At 41.4% G+C, this 18631-nt stretch overlaps 1 protein-coding gene across 1 annotated transcript; it reads right to left on the bottom strand.

Moving 5' to 3' along the window:
• Window positions 1-4798: 4798 nt before the first annotated feature.
• LOC112647629 (elongation factor 1-alpha 1-like) lies at window positions 4799-6887 on the bottom strand. Its single transcript, XM_025428787.2, has 3 exons — window positions 6602-6887; window positions 6214-6418; window positions 4799-6040 (listed from the first exon to the last, which is right to left on the bottom strand). Exons 1-3 carry the CDS (start codon window positions 6740-6742, stop codon window positions 4968-4970), a joined length of 1419 nt encoding a protein of 472 aa, XP_025284572.1. The 5' UTR covers window positions 6743-6887; the 3' UTR covers window positions 4799-4967.
• Window positions 6888-18631: the final 11744 nt, after the last annotated feature.

Raw genomic sequence — 18631 nt, 5'->3', positions numbered from 1 at the left:
CTTTAAAGAGGTGATTAGGGTAAAGTGAAGTCATATGGGTGTGCCCTAATGCCATATGTCTGATGTCCTTTAAAGAGAATAAGACACAAACACACACTGGGAAAACTGGGAAAATGCAGGGAAGAGGCAGTCATGCACAAACCACGGAGAGAGGCCTCAGAAGACACTGATCCTGCCTACAAGTTGACCTCAGACTTCCAGCCTCCAGGGCTGTGAGAAAATAAATTTCTGTTATTTGAGCCCCCCAGTCCGTGGTACGTGGTTATGACAGCCCTAACAAACTCATACATGGCTTAGAAAATTAATTCCTTAAAAAGATAACTCTTTAAGTAATAATAATAGTAGCTGGCACAATCTTTGGGGAGAAAACAAGCCCATTAGACGGTAACTATCAATAATTCAAGAAATTCATGGGGCACCTGGCTGGCTTGGTCAGAAGAGAATGTAACTCTTGATCTTGGGGTGCTGAGTTCAGGCCCCATGTTGGGTAGAGAGATAACTTTTAAAAATTAATTAATTTAAAAATAAATCTTTTTTACAGTTCACATTTAGAAGAGCTCCTTGAGAAAATCCCCACATGAGTTTGAAACTCTTGGCTCCTCCATGTAATGACATTTCTATGTCATTAAAAAGGATAGGAAATAACAGATTAAGACCATTGCTTGTCCTTCTCCCTCTGCTCCTCCCCTTGCTTGTGCTCTCTTTCTCTCAAATAAATAAAATCTTTTATTTAATTTTTTAAAGATTTTTATTTATTTATTCATGAAAGACAGAGAGAGACAGAGAGAGAGAGAGAGACAGGCAGAGGGAGAAGCAGGCTCCATGCAGGGAGCCTGACACAGGACTGCATCCTGGGTCTCCAGGACCACACTCCGGGCTGAAGACGGCACTAAACCGCTGAGCCACCGGGGCTGCCCTATGTAAAATCTTTTAAAATAATAGTAATAAAAGAATGGAATCGGGCAGCCCGGGTAGCTCAGTGGTTTAGCGCTGCCTTCAGCCCAGGGCCTGATCTTGGAGATCTGGGATCGAGTCCCACGTCGGGCTCCCTGCATGGACCCTGCTTCTCCCTCTGCCTGTGTCTCTGCCTCTCTCTGTCTTTCTCTCATGAATAAATATATAAAATCTTAAAAAAAAAAAAAAAAAAAGGAGGGAATCACCTAGGGTACAGCCATGCATGGTCCTTACAAGCAATGACATATGTTGTTGTGGATTTACATGAGACTGCGCAGGCATCTCTAGCTAAGTCGAGATTTTAGGATTTAATAATTACTTAGGGGAGGACAGTGTTGTTTTTGTTTTTGAGATTAAGTAACAATATCTGGTTTGAATTTAATAACATTGTTTTGTTTCATTGTGTTTTCTTGTAACAGCTTTGAGCTGTAATTCACCATACCATATAATTCACCCCTTTGAAGTGTACAGTTCAGTAGTTTTTAGTATATTCAGAGTTGTATAGCCATCACCATCATCAAATTCAGAATATTTTCATCACCCCCAAAAGAAACTCCACACCCTATGCAGGTGCAGTCTCTTCCAATTGGCCCCCAACCTCCATCACTCCCTGGGCTTTAGACAACCACACTAATCTTTCTGTCTCTGTAGATTAGTATATTCTGAACATTTCATATAAATGAAATGATGCAATATGTGACCTTTTCTATCTGACTTCTTTCCCTCCACATAATGTCTTTAAGCTTTAGCCATGTTGGTAGCAAGTATCAGGACCTCATTCCTTTTCGTGGCTGGATGATATTCTGTATGAATATACTACATTTTGTTTGTCCATTTGTTTCTACTTTTGGACTATTGTGACCAATGCTGCTATGAACATTTGTGTATAATTTTTCTGTTTACATATGTTTTCAAATATAAAAGTATGCACCTAGGAGTGAAATTGTTGGGTCATACGCTAAATCTAACCATTAACCATTGAGGAACTGCCAGATTCTTTTTTCTTTTTTTAAGATTTTATTTATTTATTCATGAGAGACACAGAAAGAGAGAGAGAGAGAGGCAGAGACACAGGCAGTGAGAGAAGCAGGCTCCATGCAGGGAGCCTGACATGGGACTCGATCCCGGGACTCCAGAATCATGGCCTGGGCTGAAGGCGGTGCTAAACTGCTGAGCCACCCAGGCTGCCTGCCAGATTCTTTTCCAAACTGGTGGCACCATTTTACATTCCCTTTAACAGTGTATGAGAGTTCCAATTTCTCCACATCTTAGTCAACATTTATTATTATTATTGTTGTTGTTGTTGTCATTGTTGCTGTTATTAGTAGGTAACATTGATTTGAGTATACATCTGGAGCATCCACTGAAATGCATCTAGCAGACATTGTATATTTTATAAACTAGACTAAAAATAAAATCAGATGTTCATTTCAAGAAGAGCTATCACAACACAAACTCTTGTGATCACAGATCAGTTACTTTGGGTATAATCAGACCACATTAACTATATGACTCAAGCTCATGAAATTGTGCCTTTCTCCAAGAGGTGCATACAGAGCTGTTGACTTATTCTAACCATCAGAAATCAGTAACTAAACTCTATTAGTAGTTGATGAAGCAATTTATCAGCAACATAGATTAATTGAGAAATTATTGCTGGACACATAGGAAATTCTGTATTTTTGGAATGTTGAAAAAATCTAATTACCCAAAATACACTCTCCATGGCATAAAAATGTTAATGCGCAGGAGAGAAGGTGTCACAAGAATACAAAGTCTGAATTAGATTTTATAAAAAGACAAAGTAGACACTTTGGAAAAATGTAACTTACCTTATATCAGTCAGATACTTTGTTAACACTAAATACATCTATGAAAAGTACCCCCATTGAACCCCAGGAACAGTTTATATGTTTGTTTATAATAGCTAAATGCCAGACAAACTTTTATTTATTGTTTGTTATTTTTCTTAAACACTCTCTACCCCCAGCATAAGAGTTGAACTCACAACCCAGAAATCAAGAGTCACTTGCTCCTCTAACTGGGCCAGTCAGGTGCCCCAACTTTCATTTAATAGATAAAGAGCACATAAACTAATAAATGAGCGTCAACAATGCAATAGAAAAAAAAATGAGTAGGGATGCCCAGGTGGCTCAGTGGTTGAGCATCTGCCTTCAGCTCAGGTCATGATCTCGGGGTCCTGGGATTGAGTCCTGCATCGGGCTCCCTGAATGGAACCTGCTTCTACCTTTGCCTGTGTCTCTGCCTCTCTCTCTCTCTCTCTCTCTCTCTCTCTGTGTCTCTCATGAATAAGTAAGTAAAATCTTTAAAAAAATGAGTAAATGATAAATATAGATGGCTTATAAACCAATGATTCCAAGTCTCATTCACATACTAATATGCATTAAAATAATAATATATAATATTTCCTTAGAAATTTGACAAATATAAATACATCAGAGAATATGTTTTTCTATTTTTTAAAGATTTTATTTATGTATTTGAGAGAGAGAAAGAGCAAGCAAGAGAGAGTAGGGGCAGAGGGAGAGAATCTCAAGCAGATTTGGTACTGAGGGCAGAGCCCAACTTGGAGCTTGATCTCACAACCCTGATAGTTCATGAAACATATAGGTGCATTCTCATATCCGTTCAGAGTTGTAAGACTTTCACATGATGCTACATCAATATTTGTTATAAACAGCCAATTTGGGGGCACTGTACTGGGTCAGTGGAGAATGTGAAGTTTGATCTATGGGTCATGAGTTCGAGCCCCATTTTGGGTGTAGAGATGACTTAATAATTAAATCCAAAAAAACCCTAAAATTTCATAAACGACCAGAAGTTTTACTCCATTCTACCTCCTTTTATCACCTTCATGTCCTTTTATCATCCTTTTCCTTCCTAACAATCATCTCCATTTCCCCTTTCTTTGTATTTTCCTTTAAAAGAAACAAATCCTGGGGCACTTAGTTGGACTGGACTCTTGATTTTGGCTCAGGTCTTGATCTCAGGGTTGTTGAGATGGAGCCTCCCTCTCCTTCTCCCTCTGCCCATCCCCCACCTCATATAAATAAATAAATTTTCTAAAAAAATAAATACACATTCTAAAAATCCAGACTATCTCCTTCTTTCTCCAAACTGTGGTTTCTAAACCTCTGAATTTGTACTAGATGATTTGTTGTGAGTGCTGTGTTGTCCTGTGCATTATAGAATGTTTAGCAGCATCTCACCCTGCCCCCAACTTCTACCCAGTAGATGCCAGGAACACCAACATCCCCACATCCCCATTGTGACAATCAAAAATGTCATCAGACCCTATGTCTCCTGTGGACAAGATCTCCCCTGGTTGAGAAGCGCTTATTTAAGCTTTCTTTTTATAAAAAAATTTTTAAGATTTTATTTATTTATTCATGAGAGACACACAGAGAGAGGCAGAGACATAGGCAGAGGGAGAAGCAGGCTTCCTGTAGGGAACCCGATGCAGAACTCAATCCCAGGACCCTGGGGTCATGACCTGAGCTGAAGGCAGATGCTCAACCACTGAGCCACCCAGGTGCCCCTGATCTAAGCTTTCTTTAATGTGAATTTGAAGTACATTTTCTTAATTTATTATATTCAATAATGGGAATTTAATTGATCCACTTCTTTAACTCGGGAGGATGGAAATGAACATTTGTCATTATTATAAAATCTAAATAAAGTTACTTTTTTACTTTTTTTCATTAAACTTTTGTTTTAAAGGGTCTCAAAATTCTGTGATAGATTTTTGGTTAAGCTGTTTCCATTAAAAGGTACTGATTTTAAAAACTAATAACTTAAAACTGCCACACACGCACACAACAAAACAAATAGTCCACAAAACATTCTCCTTTCCTTCTGAAGATTTTATGATGCATTGTTATCATTAACCAGTCTTTTACTATTAAACTTAAATGGCCAATTGACACAAAGAGTTCTGAGACCGTTCTTCCACCACTGATTAAGACTAGGGTGGCAGGTATTGGGGATAATATTCATTTAGCCTTCTGAGCTTTCTGGGCAGACTTGGTGACTTTACCAGCTCCAGCTGCCTTCTTGTCCACTGCCTTGATGACACCCACAGCAACCGTCTGTCTCATGTCATGAACAGCAAAACAGCCCAGAGGAGGATAGTCAGAGAAGCTCTCAACACACATAGGTTTGCCAGGAACCATATCAACAATGGCAGCATCCCCAGATTTCAAGAACTTGGGACCATCTTCCAGCTTTCTTCCAGAACGGCGATCTATCTTCTTCAGCTCAGCAAGCTTGCAAGCAATGTGAACTGTATGACAATCCAGCACAGATGCATATCCAGCACTGATTTGGCCTGGATGGTTCAGGATAATCGCCTGAGCTATGAAGCCAGCTGCTTCCATTGGTGGCTCATTTTTGCTGTCACCAGCCACATTGCCATGACGAACATCTCTGACAGATACATCCTTGACATTGAGGCCCACATTGTCCCCAGGAAGAGCCTCACTCAAAGCTTCATGGTGCATTTCAACAGACTTTACTTCAGTTGTAACATTGACAGGAGCACAGGTGACCACCATGCCAGGCTTAAGAACACCAGTCTCCATTCGACCTACTGGGACAGTACCAATACCACCAACTTTGTAGACCTCCTGGAGAGGCAGATGCAAGGGCTTATCAGTTGGATGAGTTGGTGACAGACTGCAATCCAGAGCTTCATGCAGTGTGGTTCCGCTGGCATTCCCATCTTTACAGGTGACTTTCCATCCCTTGACCCAAGGCATGTTAGCAGTTGGCTTCAGCATGTTGTCACCATTCCAACCAGAAATTGTCACAAATGCTACTGTGTTGGGGTTGTAGCCAATTTTCTTAATGTAGGTGCTGACTTCCTTAATGATTTCCTCGTATCTCTTCTGGCTGTAGGGTGGCTCAGTGGAATCCATTTTGTTAACACCAACAATGAGTTGTTTTACACCCAGTGTGTAAGCCAGAAGGGCATGCTCATGGGTCTGCCCATTCTTGGAGATACCTGCTTCAAATTCACCAACACCAGCAGCAACAATCAGGACAGCACAGTCAGCCTCAGATGTGCCTATAATCATGGTTTTTTTTTAAGATTTTATTTATTTATTCATAGAGACACACAGAGAGAGAGAGGGGCAGAGACACAGGCAGAGGGAGAAGGAGGCTCCATGCAGGGAGCCCGATGCGGGACTTGATCCCAGGTCTCCAGGATCACACCCTGGGCTGCAGGCAGCGCTAAACCACTGCGCCACCGGGGCTGCCCTATAATTATGTTTTTGATAAAGTCTCTGTGTCCTGGGGCATCAATGATGGTCATATAATACTTGCTGATCTCGAATTTCCACAGGGAGATATCAATGGTGATACCATGTTCATGTTCAGCTTTTAGTTTATCCAAGACCCAGGCATACTTGAAGGAGCCTTTTCCCATCTCAGCAGCCTCCTTCTCATATTTTTTTAATTAATTAATTTATTTATGATAGTCAGAGAGAGAGAGAGAGAGAGAGAGGCAGAGACACAGGCAGAGGGAGAAACAGGCTCCATGCACCAGGAGCCCGATGTGGGACTCGATCCTGGGTCTCCAGGATCGCGCCCTGGGCCAAAGGCAGGCGCTAAACGGCTGCGCCACCCAGGGATTCCCCTCATATTTTTCGATAGTTCTTTTGTCAATCCCACCACATTTGTAGATCAGATAGCCAGTAGTGGTAGACTTGCCCAAATCTATGGGTCCAATGACAATGATGTTCATGTGAGTCTTCTCCATTCCCATTTTGGTTTAGATTTAGAGGTGGTTTTTACAACACCTGTGTTCTGGTGGCAAACCTGTTGTGAAAAAGCACTTTTTTACTTTTGACATGACCCACAATAATGTTTTTCTATGGGTTGGGGCCACACACTCCTAGACAAAGAAAAAGATTTCCTATTCATCATCTGAATGAAACTGGACAAGTTCATTAGCAAGTTCATATGGAAAAATAAACTGAAATAGTCCCCCACAAAAATCTGAAAAAGAAGAAAAATAAGGGAATTTAGCTCTGCAAGATATTAAAATCTTTTAAATCTACAACGAATAAAATTGTATGGAGCTGGCACATGAATAGACAAACAGATGGGACTAATTAGGAAGACCAGAAATAAACTCAAATGCTTATACAAATATAGTATAATTAGAGGCGCCTGGGTGGCTCAGTCGGTTAAGTGGTTAAGAGCCTGCCTTTAGCACCTCAGGGTCCTGGGATCAGGCCCCACGCCAGGCTCCCTGCTCAGCAGGGTGTCTGTTTCTCCCTCTCCCTCTGCCCATTTCCCTGCTCATGCTCTCTTTCTTTCATAAATAAAATTCTTTAAAAAAAAAATCACAAGGGGCACCTGTGTGGTACAATAGGTTGAGTCTAACTCTTGGTTTGGGCTCAAGTCATAACTTCAAGGTCGTTGAATGGAGCTCTGCTTCAGCCTCCATGCTCAGTGCAGAGTTTACTTAGGACTCTCTCTTTCCCTCTCCCTCTGCCTCTCCCCACCTCTCCTCTTTTTCTGTCTCTAAAATAAATAAATAAATCTTTTTTTAAGGGGGGAAAAAATCACAAGGAAAAGAAAATACATTTACAATACTGTACTTTATTGGGAAAAAAAATCAGGTATAAGTCAACCCGTGCATTTCAAATCCATGTTGTTCAAGGGTCGACTCTATGTTTTCAGGCACATGGAGGAAATCTTAGATCGTTGTTCAGTAGACTGCGAAAGAAGTCCAGATCCCACTTCAGGGTCAAGTACAACCCTGAATCCTTGTTTTCCGTCTCCCAGATGGGACTTGAGATTCTAACTCCCTCCATCCCTTCTTTTGCTCCCAGTCCACACCGGCTGTGATCTAAATAACTCTACTGCTCCTGTCATGTTTTCCAGGGCACTCAAAATTTCAAATACCATGTTCCCAATTTTGAACCATGAGATGTGAATTCTGGTTCTGGAAATATAGTTACAGTATACCTTGGCTCAATTTTGATCTATTGACCTTGACCAATTCCTTAGTATTTCTCTCTTGGGAGTTCCCACCACCATGAAATACATGAAAATGGAGAAGAAAAGTTCCTAGATGCCTACTTCCTCAGATGGATGAGCAAGATGTTAATGTATAAGGGTGCTGACCAGGAATAAGGCTCTGACAAGGCCAGTGCCCTGCTAAGTCTGCAAGTACTCACCCCTGCTTTTTCCCGAGTACCCCCAGACCCTCTGGCCAGCAAAGCTCTCAGGCATCCCCAATGGGCTCTAAGACCCAGAATCTAAGGTGGGCATCATTAGCCTCTCATCTCTTGTATTATGGATGATATTCCTGAGCAATCCTGTGCAAGTGTCTTCAGAGGTCAGGTAGTAAAGTACTGTGACTAGGTAGAGATTTGATTTAAAGGGATGATCAGGCTTACGGTGAGAGAGAAACATGCACCATAAAAGGCATTCACATTCAAAGAAAGAATTGTTAAAATTGTGCTTGCAACATGAAATACTGGCTGCCAGTTTGCAGCTCCTGGTTTGGAGGATCCACACTGGCATCAGAGAGAAGGGATCTTGGGTAGCATTCTAGAACCTATAAATAATGTATTCCAGGGGGGCCTGGGTGGTTCAGTTGGTTAAGCCTTTGGCTTAAGCCATGATCTGGGTCCTGGGATGGAGTCAGGCTCCCTGCCCATTGGGGAGTCTGCTTCTCCGTCTCCTCCTGCCCTTCCCCTCTCCACTCTCTGTTCTCTCTCTCTCCCTCTCTCTCTCTCTGTCTCAAATAATAAAATCTTTTTAAAAAAGAATACATTCCATGCCTACCTAATTATTGGTAACAATCTCCTTCCAAGATGGGCTCTTTTCTTTTTCGTACCTTTGGCTACATGCTGTTTCTTCTGCATGTCTCCGTGGGCAACCCAAATCTCTCTGTGGTGACCCTCTTCAGGACTTTCTAAGACAGGCTACCACTGCTGATTAATTTCATTTTCTCTCTGTTCTCCTAGCACTGCATAATGAAGAGGCTACATTCGGGGGGGGGGGGGGGGGAGTCTTTTTTTTTTTTAAATTGAACCCTGGTGTTGGGTTAATCCCAACTCTTTTTTCTGTGTGTTCTCCACTGTTCAGACCCTTTAGGCTAATTTGCAGTGACAGATGAGTCACCTGTCTTGCTATCTCCCCAAGGGAAGAAAGAGCTTGCTTCTCTTATTGATCTAGGAGACCTTCAGGAGTCACCACATGCTCCTGGATGCTTCTGTCAGAGAGAGAAAAGTTCAATCTGGAAAACCCAGTGCAGACAGAAGCTCAGCATGGGCAGATGTCCAGCCATCCCTAGCATCAGACAGCAGGGACAGATGGGGCTTCCCACTGTTCAATGCTGATGGGATTTTTGGGAGTTCCAGCCATCAAGAAGAGGTAAATGTCACAGGCATAGCAAGGGCAAGGGCTGGTTGTCCAATGTTGGCAGGATCATCAGCTCAGCAAAAGGTCATGCAGCCTAAAGCAAAGGAAGAGCATGGGTGCCAACAAGCGACCATGCAAAAAGCAGAAGTCAGTGGGCAAGAGGTCAAGATGAGGCACTTTTGGAGACCTGAGAAGGAGAATTGTGGGTGGCGGAAGGTTTAAGGGGGTCTGAGTCCTCTTACTCAATCCTGAAGGTTGTTACCTGAATAGAACCCTCCAGGTTTTCAAGGGGCCGTGGTCAGTTAATGAGATGAAGAATCACTCATAGTTTTTCCAGATCTGCATTTTTTCAGAAAAAAAAAAAAAAAAGGCTGGAGTTCTTTTTCTGGCATGAACTGAAATTCAAAAAGGCATCAACATATATATAGAGTCTCCATCAGGTTTGAGTCCAACATTCAGTGAATTTTAGACCCAACTCTCTCTCTTCATGGCAGAAACTGGAATCTTAGTATCTACAGGGACACAGATTAAGCTCAGAAGCACCGGCCGACCCTAAACAAACAGAAACAAAATAAAATAAAGCTCGGGCCTGTCACAGGAAACTGCATTAGCAGGAGATAGATGGGTATCTCTGTGAGAGGACATCCACAGTTTTCTTTGGGAATTACTTGTAATCTTGAAGAAATAGACAATATTTATTACACAATGCAGATTGTCATATTTTACATAACTAAATTCATTTAGTTGAGACTTAACCACATTTCTAATCATTCCAAAGTGTTTTTTTTTCCTTCTTCTCAGATATTTGGGCATTATGTAGAAACTCTGTGGCAAAAGGGCTTATGCTCAAATATAATAATTTTTTATTACCATTTTTTTCACAAATCCATTCTAAAATGGGTGGTGTATAAATATTAGGATACCAGTAACAGTGAGATTTTACTACATACCAACCAGGCATCATCATGGGCATTTTACATACATCATTTCAGTTAATTCTCTTAACAATCCTAAGAAAAGGGACACCTGGATCACTCAGTGGTTGAGTGTCTGCCTTTGGCTCAGGGTGTGATCCCAAAGTCCTGGGCTCGAGTCCCACATCGGGCTCCCTGCATGGAGCCTACTTCTCCCTCTGCCTGTGTCTCTGCCTGTCTCTCTCTGTCTCTTTCTCTCTCTCTGTGTTTCTCATGAATGGATAAATAAAAAATCTTTAAAAAATAAAAAATAAAAAAATCATATATCCAGGGACTCCTGGGTGGCTCAGTCAGTGAAGTGTCTGCCTTCAGCTGGGCTTATGATCCTGGGGTCCTGGGATCCAACCCCACATCATCCGGCTCCCTGCTTCTCCTTCCCACTGCTTGTGCTCTCTCTTTCTCTCAAATAAATAAATAAGATCTTTTAAAAAAAATCATATACCCAGAGGTGCCTGGGTGGCTCAGTGGTTAAGCGGCTGATTCTTGTTCTCAGATCAGGTCTTCATTTGAGAGTTCAAGCCCCACGATGGGCTTGAAGCCTACTTGAGGGGGAGAAAAATCAAATACCCAGGTCCCACCTGTCAGAGAATCAGATTATGGACAAAGGCAAGAAATCTGGACTTAACATGCCTTCTGTGTGAATCTCATGTGTGCAGCCAGGTTTAAGAAGCCTGATTTAGAGCAGTGGGCTTATGGGCTCTAGTCTTTTCTAATGAAGCACTCTTTACCAGTTAAAAAAAATTTGAGGATGAGGAAGCAACTATCTGTAGTTGCATTATTCATAAATAATAAACATGTGCTATTTTGCCTTTATATTCTATATTATAAAACATATGCAAAGTAAAGGTCAAGGAAGGCTGAGGTGAGAATACAAAATATTTGAAAAATATTTTTCTTATTGAGTAAAGTTCTCATAAAAATATAATGAACTGGCAGCCCTGGTGGCCTAGTGGTTTAGCGCTGCCTTTGGCCCCAGGGTGTGATCCTAGAGAGCCAGGATGGAGTCCCATGTCGGGCTCCCTGAATGGAGCCTGCTTCTCCCTCTGCCTGTGTCTCTGCCTCTCTCTCTCTCTCTCTCTGTGTCTGTGATGAATAAATAAAATCTTAAAAAAATAATGAACAATAAAATAAATATGCTGCATTCTCTGATCAAATCCTGGTTTATACTGTTGTTGTTGTTGTTGTTTTTTTAATGCTGTGTTGTACAGAGACTTGTCAGGTCTGGTTCTAAGTTTATTTTTGACATTAGTTTTAGTAGTTGCCATAAGTGAAAAACCGCACAAAACCTCCAAATGGAAAAAGTACATCACTGGCAGTACATACTCATTTTTCAGTACCATCTGCTAATTAAGCAAAAGTTTTTGATGAAATGGGGCAACTTGTTTCCATAGTCCCTGTTTTAAGTCAGTACTTCCTGCAAACTAATTGGAAGATACAATGCATTAAAAAAAATAAAAGAAAAAAAGATTTTACTTATTTATTTATTTATTTATTTATTTATTTAGAGGGTGAGTGGGGGGTGGGGCAGAGCAAGAAGAAGAGAGAGGATCTCAAGCAGGCTCTAAGCTGAGCATGGAGCCTGCTGCAGGGCTTGATCTGACCTAAGCTGAAACCAGGAGATGCTCAAATGACTGAGCCACCTAGGTGCCCCCAAAACATTTTTCATCAGACTTAGTACTTGATAGGACATTGTACAGCGTTGGGGGGCCTGGGTAGCTCAGTCAGTTAAGTGTCTGCCTTCAGCTCAGGTCATGATCCCAGGATCCTGGGATCAAGTCTCACGTTGGGCTCCTTGCTCAGTGGGAAGGCTGCTTCTCCCTCTGCTGCTCCCCCTGCTTGTGCTCTCTCTCTCTGTCAAATAAATAAATTTTTTTAAAAAGGATATTGTATGACCTTAAACATTGCTGAAAAACTATCTTCATGTTCTGGATATATATTTTTCCAGGATATATTATATATACATAGTTATATATATTATATATATGTTTGTGTATACAGCCTGTATGTAATCTCTATATATGTATAATTTATATATATTTAATAATATGTATATATACACTGTCACATTACATACATATTTACATAACATATATATACTTATATTTACCAGTGTAATTATATATACAAATGTATATATATATACCCTTACATACAGCATATATAAGTAAACATATTTTTGTGTATATAAGCACATATAGTACATACAAGTATACATATATAGTTAAGGCAACATTCATCATGAATAATAGTGGATATAAATGTATATTTCTAGGGCACCTGGGTGGTATCCAGAGCATGGACCTTCTCTTCCCTCAGGGCACCTCCCACACTATGACCCAAGTTGCTCAGCATATGATAAATAAGGGGACAGTTCAGTCCATCGTATTCAATACTCATGGAACTGAGATTCTTTCTCATCTTTCTGGCTCTGTGGGTTTAGATGTTTAAAGACATCTGCCTAAGCATGCAATGACTTCTTTATTTTTATTTTTTAAAGATTTTATTTATTCACGAGAGACAGAGAGAGGCAGAGACACAGGCAGAGGGAGAAGCAGGCTCCCTGCGGGGAGCCTGATGGGGGACTCAATCCCAGGACCCCAGGATGGTGACCTGAGCTGAAGGCAGACGCTCAACCGCTGAGCCACCCAGGCGTCCCTGCAATGACTTTTTATACTTAAAAAAAAAAAATCATAGATCTATTTGATCTGTTGACCTTGACCAATTCCATTTGCTCAGCGCAAATGGTCAGCATTTCCATGAAGCCTCCACTGGTGCCCTCTACTTCCTTAAACTCAAGTCAATGAATCTTCTGTTGTTGAAGTCAACATCCCTTTTCAAATCCCTGTTTCTAGGTTTTGGTAAATTGTTAATGAGATAACAACTGATCTGACCCACTACAATCTCATGCCATTTAACTTCACCATTACATTAATTGCAAATTTTTCTCATAAGTGAAAGAAGTCTCCAGAAAAATTCCCATACCTACAAATATCTGTGCTAAGCATTGGTCTTTGAAATCCTGAAGCTGCAGAATGAGAACCCCTTGTTTAAAGACATCTTATGTCCTCAGGAATGTGGTTTGGTTAGAGAAGCATTAGGATTCATCCGCAGATTTTTTTTTTAGAAGGACTCAAATTTCTCCAATCAGGTCTGTGGTCCCTCGTGTCACCTGTAAGCACACAGGAAGTCCTCTTTAGCCCCACCTGAAGCTTTCTGAACATCTTAAAGACCTCTTTCAGGACACCCCCTATAACAAAAGTGATATGTTAGGATTTCTCACCAGGAAAAAAAAAAAAAGCAGTTAGCATTTTCTTAAATACTCTCTAAATAGCCCCTAGAAGACAATGTGGCTTCCGTTTGCCATGAGTTAAATCACTGTTTGCTCCAATGAAGTCAGTAGGTTACAGACCACATCTTGATGTCACAGGGAAAGCACTAAGACTGGTTTCCGTTCCAGCCTCCCTTCCTTGCTCAGTGCAAATGGTCAGCATTTCCATGAAGCCTCCACTGGTGCCCTCTACTTCCTTAAACTCAAGTCAATGAATCTTCTGTTGTTGAAGTCAACATCCCTTTTCAAATCCCTGTTTCTAGGTTTCAGTGAATTGTTAATGAGATAACAACTGATCTGACTCACTACAATCTCATGCCATTTAACTTCACCATTACATTAATCGCAAATTTTTCTCATAAGTGATCTCCCATAAGACTCCCAAACCTTACACGATCTCTTTGAGCAGTGTGTCCTGGTTGCCAGGCTCTAACCTGGGGCATCGTGCAGCAGAGAGAGGCAAGGGGGTGAAATTTTGAGTCAGAAAAATGTTTAAACGTAAGATCAGCAACTAAATGACTTTGTGGCTTTGAGTTAGGCACGGGCCCCTCCAGATCACAGTTTTCTTATTTCTACAGTGGGAGTGTTGTTGAAAACCAACCTCTGTGCTCTGGAGCCAAAATATGTAAAGTGAAGACAGAGTTTGGGTGTAAAGAAGGAAGATAATTTATTACTTTGCCAGGCACAGGAAGCTGCAGCTAAATAACACCTCCACGACGACAAACCTGCCCAGGGCAAAAGGCTGAGAGGTTTTATAGGAAAGTACAGGATCTGGGCAGTACCACAGGAATCTGGAACATGCTGCCAGCCGTGTGTCACGTCTTCCAGGGGATCTCATGACTAACACTGCCACCTGCCATCAGAATCTCTTTACTGAGTATACACTGAGGTCAGCGAGGTGTCAATAACAATACCGAGTTCCTAGAACAAAGGATTCTACAGAAAAATGAGTGAAGGGGATGTGAGGGAGGCTTCAAGAGTAGGGAAGACACAAACGTGTTCAGTTTAAAGTCAAGCCTTGATGAAGCACCAGTTGCTCCAGTTTTTTTCCATCTTTATTTCCATCCATCTTTACATTTCTATACTGGTTTCAGGAGCAAGAATATTTGCTGTGTCTGCTTGTCATGAGGACTGGGCTTTTCCTTTCAAAGTGAACATTTTTTAGTTTGTAAAAATCCTAATTGGCTCTGCAATTTTGTTGTATCCTTCCTTCCTTTTCTGCCCATAATGCTTTTCATTTTTTAAATAGTTTCTACTTCTTTTACTCTTTGAACAATCCAGAATTCTTTTTTCTTTTTTAATTTTTATTTATTTATGATAGTCACAGAGAGAGAGAGAGAGGCAGAGACACAGGCAGAGGGAGAAGCAGGCTCCATGCACCGGGAGCCCAAACGTGGGATTCGATCCCGGGTCTCCAGGATCGCGCCCTGGGCCAAAGGCAGGCGCCAAACTGCTGCGCCACCCAGGGATCCCACAGTCCAGAATTCTTATTTAGAAATTTCTTTCAGGGCAGCCCGGGTGGCGCAGCGGTTTAGCACCGCCTACAGCCCAGGGCATGATCCTGGAGACCCCGGATCGAGTCCCTCGTCAGGCTCTCTGTATGATGCCTGCTTCTCCCTCTGCCTGTGTCTCTGCCTCTCTCTCTCTCTCTCTGTCTCTATGAATAAATAAATAAAATCTTAAAAAAAAAGAAAACCCTCTTTAAAATAAATAAATAAATAAAAATAAATAAATAAAAAAAATAAAAATAAATAAAAATAAATAAATAAATAAATAAATAAATAATAAAAATTTCTTTCAAATTGAGGTGCTTGGCCTGCTCAGTCAGTGGAGCGTGCGACTCTTGTAAGTTCGAGCCCCACGTTGGGTGTAGAGATTACTTAAAAATAATTTAAAAATCATTGGCTGCTTGGGTGACTCAGTCAGTTAAACGTCTGCCTTCAGCTTAGGTTATGATGTTGGAGTCCCAAGATTGAGCCCCGCATCTGGCTCCCTGCTTGCCAGAGAGTCAGCCTGCCTCTCTCTCTCTCTCTCTCTCTCTCTCCTCCTGCCTCTGCTTGTAGTCTCTCTCCTAAATACATACATACATACATACAATCTTTTTTAAAAAAATCTCAGATTGGTCTATGATTTCTAATTTTTGGGGTGCAGTTTCTCTCATTTAAAAAAAAAACTGGTGACAGTCCTTTTTGATGGATTGCTTTTGGTGAAGCTTATAATTTATGACTTTAAGCTTCTCTTCAGTGAAGAATGTTTTCTGTGGGTGCTTCATGTGGCCTAAATTGGAGTACCCTGGGGTTTTATCATTCAAAGATCAACCTTTCCTCTGCTCAAGGATACTTGTTCAGTAGCTGTCTCTTCTCTCCCATGCACTGCAAGTTTGTCCTCCCTGCTGAATCATTCCGCTCAGCATATAAACATGCTGTAAATACCTCCTAATTTGTCTCATTTTTATATTTCCCTTTATAGCAAAACTTTTTGAATGACTTGTCTCTATTTGTTGCTCCAGTTTTTCTCTATTGAAGCGCTCCATTCGGGCTTTCTCCACCCTCAGCTACTCTTGTTAAGGTCACCAGTGATTCCCTTGTTGCTGAAACCAAGGGTCAATTATCAATCTTCATTGTACCTTCTATCACTAGCTTTTGATTCAGTTAATTTACTGACTCTTTCTCTTTTTTTGAACATTTTGTACACTTGGGCTCCAGGACATCACTCTTTGTTTTTCTCCTCAGTGCTCCTTGATCTCTCTCTCTCTCTCTTTGATGGGTCCTCCTTATCTTCTTGACCCAACATGTTAATGTGTCCCAGAATTCCTCATACCTCTTCTCTTATTTTCACTCATTGTCTCAGGGCTTGGGCATTTGCTATTTCCTGTGACTGGAAAGCTCCTCCAGATATCCTCAAGCTTTGCTCCTTCAGTTCAGCTCTGGGTTCTGTGTTGTTTTATCAGTTGTCTTATCAGGTAACTCTTCCCTGATTGTTCTATTAAATTATATTCCATTCCTAACATTGTACATGCCCTCTCACATTGATTTAATTTTCTCCACAACACTTGCCATTATCCAACATGTTTATTATTACTTGTGTATCTAATTGTCCAACTCTTTCGCAAAACAGAAGTCTTCTGAGGGCAGGAACGTTATTTGTTTAGTTCACTGTTGGATAGCCAGGTGTTGGAATAGTGCTGGGCACAGGAGGCATCTGAAAAATATTTGCTGAAGGAGCGAGTGAATAAATTAATGGAAATAGATTATATTTTTCCATAATTTCCTAAACTGAGGTAGATATCTCCCAACTTTTAATATATTTCGTTGTTCGGTCTGTTCAGAAAGAAGGGAAATTTCATGCTTCACCTCAAGTTGTCAGTTTATTTTTATTTTTTAAAAGATTTTTAAAATTTATTCATTAGAGAGAGAGAGAGAGAGAGAGAGAATATGAGTAGGGGGGAGGGTCAGAGAGAGAGGGAGAAGCAGACTCCCCACAGAGCAAGGAGCCTGATTCTGCACTTGATCTCAGGATTCTGGGATCATTCCCTGATTTGAAGTCAGACGCTGAATGGACTAAGTCACCCAGGTGCCCCTTAGGTTGCCAGTTTATAAAGAAATTGTTAAAGTACTGAGTGTCACTTCAATGTCAAGGAGCCATCTATCAGCATTAGAGTTTTTACTCTGAGTTTCATGGGTTCTGAGGGTGGGCTTCAGAGCTCTGGGAACTTCCTGAATTGGTGTGGAAAATGTCATATATGTGTATGGGCATTTCCTTGGGCAAGGATTTATAGCTTCCACCAGATTCACAAACTATCTGTGGCCCAAGGAAAGGTTTTGAATTTGAATTACTGTTATCTTCCTTGAGTACTGAACAGCTAAAAGCTTCAATGTTGAAGATGAGAGCACATCATCTCTTTCCAAATCAGCTTATCTCTTGACTTTCCTAAAAGTAATGCCCTTTGTGTCAGAAGAAAGAGCCACTGAGGTATCTCTTTAAATTATTCCTGATAGGGGCACCTGGTGGCTCTGTGGTTGAGCATCTGCCTTTGGCTCAGGGTGTGATCCTGGGATTCTGAGATCAAGTCCTACATTGGGCTCCCTGCAGGGAGCCTGCTTCTCCCTCTGCCTATGTCTCTGCCTCTCTGTGTCTTTCATGAATACATAAAAAAATAAATAAAAAATAAAATATTCCTGATAAATCGCCACCCTGCTGTTCAGGGACTCATAAAGTAGCATTGTTGACAAGTCAACTTTAGATAAATTTCCACTTGGGTTAAGCTGAAATAGTTTTCACATGCTGGGTCTTGTTCAGGCCCTGGGACCTAGAAGAACACGTTAAATCCCTTTTCCACTGGTTAGTATTTCAGATCCTCCTTCTTCCAAAGCCTTATTTCTTCAGAGGAGGTGTCTCCACTTCCTCTACATGATGTGAGCCAGGGCAGCTCTTGTTTCTGAGCGCTTCCCCAGTTTGCCAATCACCCAAGATTGAGCACACATATGATACACAGTAGGAGTCCCATCTCCCAGATTTGGATTTGATACTTGTATCAGTGCTGCTGAGTTTCAAAATGACAGCTGTGTCCACGTGCAGGATGGATGTGAAAAAGAGACAGAGGTGGAGAATGGGGGTGGTGTCTGAGAAATGAGGCAAAATCATAGCACTTCCAGACTTCTGATGACAGGAGGGGAGGGAGGATGATGACATTCTTGTCCAAGTAGAGCCTGGTGAGGAGGGAGACAGACGAAGGCAAAGTTGGGAAGACAGGTTAGCTAGTACCTCGCTGAATTCCAACATAGGGAAGTGGGAAGAAAGCGCCCAGGAAACGCAGAGTTGGTGTGAGTTAGAGCTGCAGGACAGAGGGAGACTGGGGAAGCCTGGGTGGCTCAGGTCGTGACCCCGGGGTCCTGGGATCAGTCTCGCAGGGAGCCTGCTTCTCCCTCTGCCTGTGTTTCTCACGAATAAATAAAAAAAATCCTAAAAAAAA

The sequence above is a fragment of the Canis lupus genome, chromosome 5 (genome assembly GCF_003254725.2).
Source record: "Canis lupus dingo isolate Sandy chromosome 5, ASM325472v2, whole genome shotgun sequence".
NCBI lineage: Eukaryota > Metazoa > Chordata > Mammalia > Carnivora > Canidae > Canis > Canis lupus.
The sequence above is the reverse complement of the archived record's forward strand: the minus strand, read 5'-3'. Positions and strand labels throughout refer to the sequence as shown.